General features: G+C 36.5%; 2 protein-coding genes across 2 annotated transcripts; one reads left to right on the top strand and one right to left on the bottom strand.

The window, feature by feature from the left end:
- Nucleotides 1-782: 782 nt before the first annotated feature.
- On the top strand, nucleotides 783-3,774 carry LOC115975997 (PHD finger protein MALE MEIOCYTE DEATH 1). Its single transcript, XM_031097058.1, has 3 exons — nucleotides 783-1,300; nucleotides 1,576-1,819; nucleotides 1,908-3,774. The coding sequence occupies exons 1-3, from the start codon at nucleotides 1,006-1,008 to the stop codon at nucleotides 3,421-3,423; spliced, it is 2,055 nt and encodes a 684-aa protein (XP_030952918.1). The 5' UTR covers nucleotides 783-1,005; the 3' UTR covers nucleotides 3,424-3,774.
- A 3,044-nt stretch (nucleotides 3,775-6,818) lies between these two features.
- On the bottom strand, nucleotides 6,819-8,929 carry LOC115967529 (F-box/FBD/LRR-repeat protein At5g53840-like). The gene is made up of 4 exons (XM_031086649.1): nucleotides 7,937-8,929; nucleotides 7,313-7,440; nucleotides 7,181-7,184; nucleotides 6,819-7,067 (listed from the first exon to the last, which is right to left on the bottom strand). Exons 1-4 carry the CDS (start codon nucleotides 8,927-8,929, stop codon nucleotides 6,819-6,821), a joined length of 1,374 nt encoding a protein of 457 aa, XP_030942509.1.
- Nucleotides 8,930-8,986: the final 57 nt, after the last annotated feature.

Here is an 8,986-nt window from a genome sequence, read left to right on the forward strand (position 1 = left end):
TGTGTGTTTTTCATTTAATGTATAAATGCATGGTTAGAACAGGGAATTAGGGATCCACCTTAATATTTTTCTTATCTAAAAATGACCTAACAACACTAGTGGAGATTGATCCATTCAATCAAGCAGGTTTAAGTGCCTAATTCCTTCCTAAGTTCGTACCTTAACTCCAAACTTAGGTTTGGTTAAGTTAGACATCTATGATGTGTCAAAGTTGGATTTTGGACCTATAATCAAGTGATGACTCATTTTTCCATCCTAACCTTTAAGTTAGTAGTTTATTTCATGCCTCTTGTTTAGGATGAGTCCGCATTGAGTAACACTTAAAAAAAAAATTATCTAAAAGTCGTGATGACTTACATCGTACCACACCTTGAGATGTTCACACTTACGATCATCGATCTCTTCACTAAATCTACGTAAGATCCTAATTTTGACAATCTTATCTTTCCTTTTTCTAACCCCAAAGATAATTGCTTAGCTCCTGCAAGGTAACTCACACGTGTCAACACCTGAAACATACCCATCCACATGGGATGGAAAATTATTGGCTTCAAAAAAAAAAAAACAAAAAAAACTACTAACTAACTCCTGCAGTTAAAGCTCCACGGCGGAGATAAAACCTTTCAAACACAGGTGTACATTGTCAGCCATTGGATCCCTAAAAGTCATAAAACCACACCAAATGACTATAACACCCATCTCAAGACATAAGCATCACTCTGAACACTCCATAGTAAAGTCGTAAATAACTCATAGCAAGGGGGGCACTCCTGGAATTTCGAACTCATGTTCGAATTCTAGCGGGCTTGGCAAAATGTAACAAACGCATGAGCCTTTCAACTAACTAAACTTCCACTCTTGTTCATCAAAAACTAAAACTTCCACTTTTGTTGAAACCCCAAACACCCAAAGACTCAATCTTTCTCTCTCTCTCTCTCTCTCTCTCTCTCTCTCATTTGGTGGATTTGGAAACTGGTACTAGTACTAGTACTGGTAGTACTAAGCATGTCAATCCCAATTCTTGAGGCCTGCAAGAAGAGGAAGCGAAGGCCGCAGCTTTATGGGTTTCACACGTTTGGAGACCCCGGTTGCCCCATCGATCCAAAAGGCGCTTTTCGTGACAATATCCGGGTGTTTCTTCAACAATGCGCTGAACTTGATGACAACAATGTCCAAAGCATGCCAGCTTGGTGTACTCTCCTTGTGCATGAGACCAAAAGCTTCATTGTCCCTCTGTACACCATTGAAGAGGATGTCAAGTACTCTCCAAGACCCTACTGTGATCACTGCAGATGCGCAGGTATGGCTCTTGATTTTTTGTCCTAATTTGATTGTTTTCTTCATTTCCTGAAATGGGTTTGCTGTAATTTTTCATTTGGGGGTTTTGATTTTTAGCAATTGGGTTTGGATATTTGTTAGGAATTTTTGGTTTATTGAGTTTCTATTCTGTTTCTGACTTGGATTTTCTGTCCTTTATGTTGGAAGATTTAATCATTTGGTATTGCTGTGACATATGTCATGATAATTGTAGAATGTGGTTTGTGAATGGTTTTTTTGGTTTTTTTTTTTTTATAGGTTGGAGTAATCATTTTGTATCGAAAAGAAAGTATCATTTGATAATCCCAGTAGATAATGAATGGAATAAGCCTTTGGCTGATAATGTCATTGATCTTCAGACCCATCTATTGCATGGTTTGATTCACTGCAACGGGTTTGGTCATTTGGTCTGCATCAATGGAATTGAAGGGGGTTCTAAGTATCTATGTGGCAGAGAAATCATGGATTTGTGGGATCGGATTTGTAAAAATCTACGAACCCGGTAACCAAAATTCCACACAAAGTTCTTGGCTTTTCTGTTTTTGATTTATGAAAACTCTAAATTTTGGGGGGTCTTCTTTCTTTTGCAGGAAAATCACAGTTGAGGATGTGTCAAAGAAGAGGTCAATGGATCTTAGATTGCTCTATGGGGTTGCTTATGGACATTCTTGGTTTGGTAGATGGGGTTATAGATTTTGCCGTGGAAGCTTTGGAGTGGCAGAGCACAATTACAATAAAGCTATTGAAATTCTTACCTCATTGGAACTTGACAAAATCATCCAAGATTTTAGTAACACAGACCAATACAAAGAAATCAAGCAAATAATTCGTCATTGCAGAGATATGAGTGAAACCCAGCTGGTGACAATCAGAGATCTTCTAAGGTTTATGCTAACTGTCAAGTGCTCTCGTGCTCCTTTGCAATTAAACAGTGATACTGCTGCTCTATCTTCCATATCTAGAGCTTCAAGCAGAATTACTCTCCGAAACAAGCCTTTTGCAAAGGAAAAACCCCAGAATTATAAAAGGTTCTCGACTGCAATTGCTAATATGGATAGCAGATGGCCTGCAAGAAGACTAGAATTTGCAGCAGAAGTGATTGTAGATGCATTGAAAGAGAAGAAAGCAGAAAGCTTTTGTCATAGTGGAATGACCCGGCAAGATCTGAGAGATGCAGCACGGCTTCACATCGGTGACACAGGTTTGCTGGATTACGTACTAAAATCAATGAACAATGTAATTGTTGGTAGTCATGTTGTGTGTCGTACAGTCAACCCAACAACTCGGATTTTGGAATATTCAATCCATGAGCTTGTTCATGGAGTCAAGGTTTCTGAACCAGAGGCAGAAAATTTTCCAAAGCCCCTTCCAGCACCAGCTCTAGTGCCAGGGAATGATGTTTATAGTGATGTGGTTTATCTGTATAAAAATGTACTTTTGGATTATCCAGGATCGCATTTGGTGGAATTGGCAACTCAGGCAGTTCTAGACAGTAAACATTTTGTGAAGGAGTGGCCATTCATTGATGAAGAGGAGCAGTTATTGACATTTGTTTGCCGATTGATGCCAAGTTTGTGTGGTATAGGAACTGAATTGAAGGAGTTACCATCAGGAGAGATTGTAGTAGTTCCACTGCATGCAACAGTTGGAGAGTTAAAGCTAGCGGTGGAGTGTGCACTGAGGGACACTTACTGTATCACTGAAGGACTTGAGGTGATGGAAATAGAAGACCTGGAGGAGTTGGAGGATAATGAAGTGCTTTTTGGGGTAGTTGAGTCTGGTGTGGAACTACATGTGAGAGGGAGTGGTATAGACATCGAGAATCGATTGAGTTACCAAGGTGGGGCTGACAATTGGATGGTGAGGTGCGAATGTGGGGCTCAAGATGATGATGGAGAAAGGATGGTAGCATGTGACATTTGTGAGGTATGGCAGCACACTCGCTGCTGTGGCATTGAGGATACTGAGACTGTTCCACCGCTGTTTGTTTGCTCAGGGTGCTGTGTGTCACTTGTACCACAAAAAGCTGAATCTTGCTGTAGTTTCGAGTGTTCCAGTGATTTGCTGATGCCTACAGAGACTTTTGGACTGGAGCTCGGGTATTAAATTGGTGTTGGAATGCTACTGTAATTTGTGTTGGTAATGACTAATGACTAACGTGTTGGTGGGCTTGGGTATTAAGATTGGTGTTGGAATGCTAGTGCAATCTTTGAGTATTGGTTAAGGACTAAAATGTTCTGGTGGAGCTTGGGAATTGAGACTGGGCTCGAAACACTACAATGATCTGTGAGTGCAGGGTAGGAACTAAAATGTGCTCTGTTGAATACCATTCTGGTAATTCATTGCTATTGCTTATGCCAGTTTTGTTTGTTGTTATCATGACTAGTAGAGATGACTGCAATACTGATGTTCAATTCGTTTTTACCACAAAGGTAGTATAAGTAGAAAATTCTTTTAACTCCGATCAAATTTTGTCTTCTCTCTCTCGTTTCCTTTATCTGGTCCAACCTCAAATTATATTGTGATGTTCGCATTATATTATATACTTGTGGATTTTGTTACAAGTTTTCTAAAAACAGAAGGGATTACTGCGTTGGGAATTTGGCGTAGAGCAAGCTTAAAATTTGAACATATTTTGGTCTCTGGAATGACTGGGCAATTTGTGAAGTCATACATGTCAGAATAAATTAGTTGAGAGAAAACAGTAGGGTAGAAGTGTAGAACTAAATGGAAATTGGTTATTTTTTAAATTCAAATCAGCTTAGTCCCTTTCATTTATGATTCAAATTAATCTACATATGTTCAGTTCTATATACTTTTTGGCCAAGGCCTAATACCTAAGCATTTCGCAGGCAAAGCCAATCTAATTCTAATCATAATTTCATACACTTCTGACAACTGCGGCTGCTCAGCTGGTCAATAGATCTGTTGCCTGCCTTTGTTTTGTTTTGTTTTTTTTTTTTTTTTTAATGATTTTCAACCCTCAATTTTATTTTTATTTTAATAAAAAAATAATTGATCTATATCACCAAATGTGTTTACTATTGAACTCCCAATGTACAACAGTGGAAATTCAGAATAACTACCACAACTCCTGGATCCAGTACCATATACATAAGTTTTATAAAGAGAATGTTAAAAGAGCTCATAAATTTGCTTTGGTTTATGATGACCATCTACATCATAAATTGGACTCAATGCCCAAATCTTGCTACTTCACAAATCAGGTCAAGGTCTAAAACTAATTATTTCATGAAATGAGCTGAAGGCCCAAACCTTAAGCTATTAATGAACTGGACTCACGGTCCATGACATTTCCAATGTTAAATGGTAGGTCCATGGCCCATACTTCCCTAAAACCATGAAAATTGGACTCAAGCCCATACCGTTTCTTCAATAGATCAAGGCTCTTGGCTCACATTAATTTTTCTCATCTCTTATGGAACAAGTTTCTCCAATAAAAGCCAATATTTTCACAAATTAAGTTTGAAGGAAAAATCCCCGACTACAATTGAGTTATTTGGGCCACAGCATCTACTAAGGTCTTGTTTGGATTTTACAAAACTAAGATTTGTTAACTCACTTTCCCTTTTCCTTCTCCCAGACCCACAACAATTGAAGCAGAGCTCCAGTTCCGCCAATCAGCACCTTCAGCCTGAGACAAGCATTCACAACTCCGTTCATTAATTTTTGTTTCCGGTGAGACTCAAATTCAGCCCCTCCATCTGTTTACATGCACGAAGCTGCTGGGTTTTATTTTTTTATTTTTTGTTTTTTTCATTTTCCTCCATTTTTTGTGTTGTGTTTATTGAGACATTGACTCACTTGGTTGTGAATGCTTGTTTACTGAGACCTTGGCTCACTAGCGACGAATGGTGGAGATTGGCAAGGGAGCTTCTTCTGGAGTTATGGGTTTGGGTTTGTGCTTTGGGAGAGTATGTGGGCTGAAGGGGGAAGGGGAAATGAGAAAAGAGAAAAAATGGGGATGAAACTTTCCGCGGGTAGGCTAACAGCTTTGCTCTGACCAAGTTACAGGTATGGGACCCACAAAAAATTGAAAAATTTGAGTGATGACAAGTTGAGTAATGTGTGCCAAATGGGGTATAAGAAATTGGGGTATTTTGAGTGATGAGTGATAAGTGAAGAAAATTGAGTGAGGAGTGATGGATAATGAAAAAAAAAAAAAAAAAAAATAGGGCCTAAGTCATGAGGCCCATGCTCTCTTTCTTTCCTTTTCTTTTTTCCTTGATAATTTGATAGTTATAACTTCTTCTTCTTTTTTGGAGAAAAAATTGATCGTTATAACTTAATTATAAAAGGAGAGATTGGATTTGAACCTTGATGCTTATGTTGAAAACAACAAAATGTTGTGTAATAACTATTAGGTTATCTGGTTGTATATTTATTACATGGAATAATTATTATATAGGAATAACTATTCTTCATATTGAGAAATAATTATTCTTCTTAATTTAAAAAGATTTTCGTTATGCCTTCATCTTTTACAAGTTTTGCATATGTAATAGCCAAATTAATGAATGGTAATAGTTATTCCATTACATCTTTTCTTTCTAGTAATGAAAATTATTATTCTTAATGTAATCTTCATTTAAGTGTACAAAACATACTTTTGCTATTCTTTTGATCACTTTAACTTTATTTTTATTTTTAAGTGGTCAAAAAAGACAGTTTTTTTTCTTTATTAGTGCAGTGACCTTAAAATAAGTTGCAAAATATCTTTAAAAATTAATAATAATAATAAGTTGCAAAAAAAAAAAAAAAAAAACTACACGTGTATCCTGTATCTAGTCTAATACTAGCATACAACAACTTTTTTTAATTTTTAATGAAAGCAAACAACTTTAAAAAGTGGTATGTGGCAAAGAAAAGAATTATAAGAAATAGCTAAAGACGCGAATGAAGACCGATTGCAGATTCCTATTCCTAATTGGAACAGAATTCCGATTCATATTCTAAAACGGAACATGAATAGAAACTAATACTAATTCAGCAAAAAAAGAAACTAATACTAATAATAATAGGACAATTATTTTCCCACAAAAAAAAAAAGGACAATTATTGGTTTACAACTTTACATTTTACTATTAACGTGAGTACCTATTGAATTTGCCCAAAGAGAGGAAAAAGAAAAATAATCCTCTGCGCGGTGTTGTAATTATTATTTGGCTTAGTTTTTAAGCACAATTGTCAGGGGCATATGGTTTGGAGTCTTTGGACATTGGAAAGAAAGATTAAAAGATAAATAAGTGAAACAATTAAACCTACGGATAAAGAATAAGAAGTGTAAGCCAACAAAATTATCCCATTATGAGAACTCTCGTATAGGCTAAAACCTATACATTTTAAGATCTAATTGGAGGTCCAAGTTTAGACACAATGACTTTGAACTCTGAACATCATGTAACCTTAGGCAATGTTTGGCCACCACAAGACTGCTTTTTCAAAAGAAAAAATGCACTTAAATCTTCATTCATTTATATTTATATTTTCTTCAAAACTACTACAGGAGATGAACTCATCCTGTCTTTACCTATTCGTGAAATAAAACCAGACGGCAAGGAAAGGGAGTAAAAGATGACCATCTTCTTTAATTTTGTAGCATGCTCGAGAATATATATTGCTAGCTCCAATTCAGTCTCCCCATCGAGAAGCTCTATAGATACCGACTCAAGTTGATGAATAAACTCCAAATGTTGAGATTGCCAATATACTTTATCAAACCCAGACATCTGCAACAACATTAATTAAGTTTGTCAAAACCAGAGACCATGAGAATACAACTATTCCAAAATTTCCAGCAGTGATTTAATAAATGGGACAAGTAGTGATTTAAGGCATGCACGTTCCTACCTTCACAAAATACAGTATGCATGTGCAGGTGTATATTAGAGAGAGAGAGAGAGAGAGAGCTCTATTTTACTCTTGTACTTACAGTTGTGGTACGTATGGGCAGAGAATATTTTATGTCTAGAGCTTTTTAGGAAATCTTCTAAGAAGGGATGCCATTGCTGGGACTAAGTAATCCTCAAATTTTTGAATAGATAGAGACAAGCATTGTACATTTTCCGATGAAATTGGCAAGGGGTCATAATTATGAAGATTCTGCAACATTAGAAAACAAGATTCCAGAGTTACAACTAAAAGAAGAAGAAAAGAAGAACCCAATTGTTGGGAAACAGAGACAAATCACAATAACTGCTTCCTTATAAATATAGAATTGACTGTAGATTATATCAGTCTAAAAACAAATAAAAATATTTGTCAAAATATTATTTAAGAGCTTCCAAAGAGGCAGAAGTAATCAAGGGAGGAAAAAAAATACCATTCAAACAATGGATTTTAAGATGCGACAAAAAATAGTAGTTCGGTGGTGAATACAAATAAATATAATGCAAAACTAGAAGAGAAATAAGAAATTTGCAATGACAATTTATGAAAATAAATGTGGATTCCTTTCTATAATAATCCATATTTTAGTGTCGAAATTAATTCGGACATCAGTGGATCATGAATACTACCTTACAAGTTCTACAAAAAGAATTTAGCACGTATATAGGATGATTGTCTTTAATAAATAGGAAAGGAAGTGTCTCTTTACCATAATGCTGTGCTTATGTAGATGTAGATCTTTGGTGCTGATAACACTACGAAAAATATTAGGTAACTCCTGAGTTGTATCAAGATCTCTACATTGTAGAAAGAGTTCAACACGTTCCAAATGCATCAAACTCCCTAAACAATTGTGACCTGTTATATATCCAACCCATTTAAGATATCTGAGGTTTGGAGCAGAAATTTTCACTGACTTGCTAAGAGGAGATTTAAATCGCCATTCAACATTTATTTCGTTAAGCTTCTGACCCGAGATATTAAGATGACAGAGCTCCGGGTGGTAAGAGTACAATATTGAAAAACGTTCCAGGTTGGAATTTTCTATTGTTAAATTCTCTATACCACATACATTTTCAAGCCATAATTCCCTAAGGAACTTGCAACATGAGACTGATTCTCCAAAGCATTCATCGACAAGCCAGATAGATTTTAAAGATAAGGATTGGAGATTGCTAAACCTCAATGCAGAGGGAAATTTAAGGTTGAGGCAATGCATATTGATTGTAAGAGACTTCAGGGATCCACAATGAAAGATGCAAATTGGCAAACTAAACATTTCCCATTCTTCCTCTTGAGAGAATTCCAGGTCAAGAAACTCAACGTCACACCCAACCGCCATATTCAACATTGTGACAACACGAGAGCATTCCGTACGATTCTCAATGAACTGGGAATGTACACAAAGCCGAGACAGCTTCCTCCCGTTGCGCAAAAACAGGAACCTTTCGCAAATATTCATAAGTTGGTCTTGAAAACCTCTTAGTGTAGGATATTGCAGGGCATCAAAATCTAAAGATGATATGTACACACATGATTCTCTACAGCTTTTGGATGTGAAGCTCAGCCGAACAATGTCTGCCATTCCAAGAAAAGAAAGGATGTGATGAATGATATGCTCTGGAAGATTGCTAAACATAGATTCATCACTCATCGTTGGAGTTGGAGTTGGAGAGGCCAACAACTCATATGGGCGATCCATCTTATTCAAATTCCCTTCTGGGAAGGACAAAGGAATAGCTGTTCAAATCAAGGAGAC

The sequence above is a fragment of the Quercus lobata genome, chromosome 2 (genome assembly GCF_001633185.2).
Source record: "Quercus lobata isolate SW786 chromosome 2, ValleyOak3.0 Primary Assembly, whole genome shotgun sequence".
Taxonomy (NCBI): domain Eukaryota; kingdom Viridiplantae; phylum Streptophyta; class Magnoliopsida; order Fagales; family Fagaceae; genus Quercus; species Quercus lobata.

Coding starts and splice junctions, on each gene's coding strand:
- LOC115975997 (XM_031097058.1), top strand. CDS start 1,006: ATGTCAATCCCAATTCTTGAGGCCTGCAAGAAGAGGAAGCGAAGGCCG. Junction 1,301..1,575: donor TGATCACTGCAGATGCGCAG/GTATGGCTCTTG, acceptor TTTTTTTTATAG/GTTGGAGTAATCATTTTGTA. Junction 1,820..1,907: donor TGTAAAAATCTACGAACCCG/GTAACCAAAATT, acceptor TTTCTTTTGCAG/GAAAATCACAGTTGAGGATG.
- LOC115967529 (XM_031086649.1), bottom strand. CDS start 8,929: ATGGATCGCCCATATGAGTTGTTGGCCTCTCCAACTCCAACTCCAACG. Junction 7,441..7,936: donor TACATAAGCACAGCATTATG/GTAAAGAGACAC, acceptor CTAATGTTGCAG/AATCTTCATAATTATGACCC.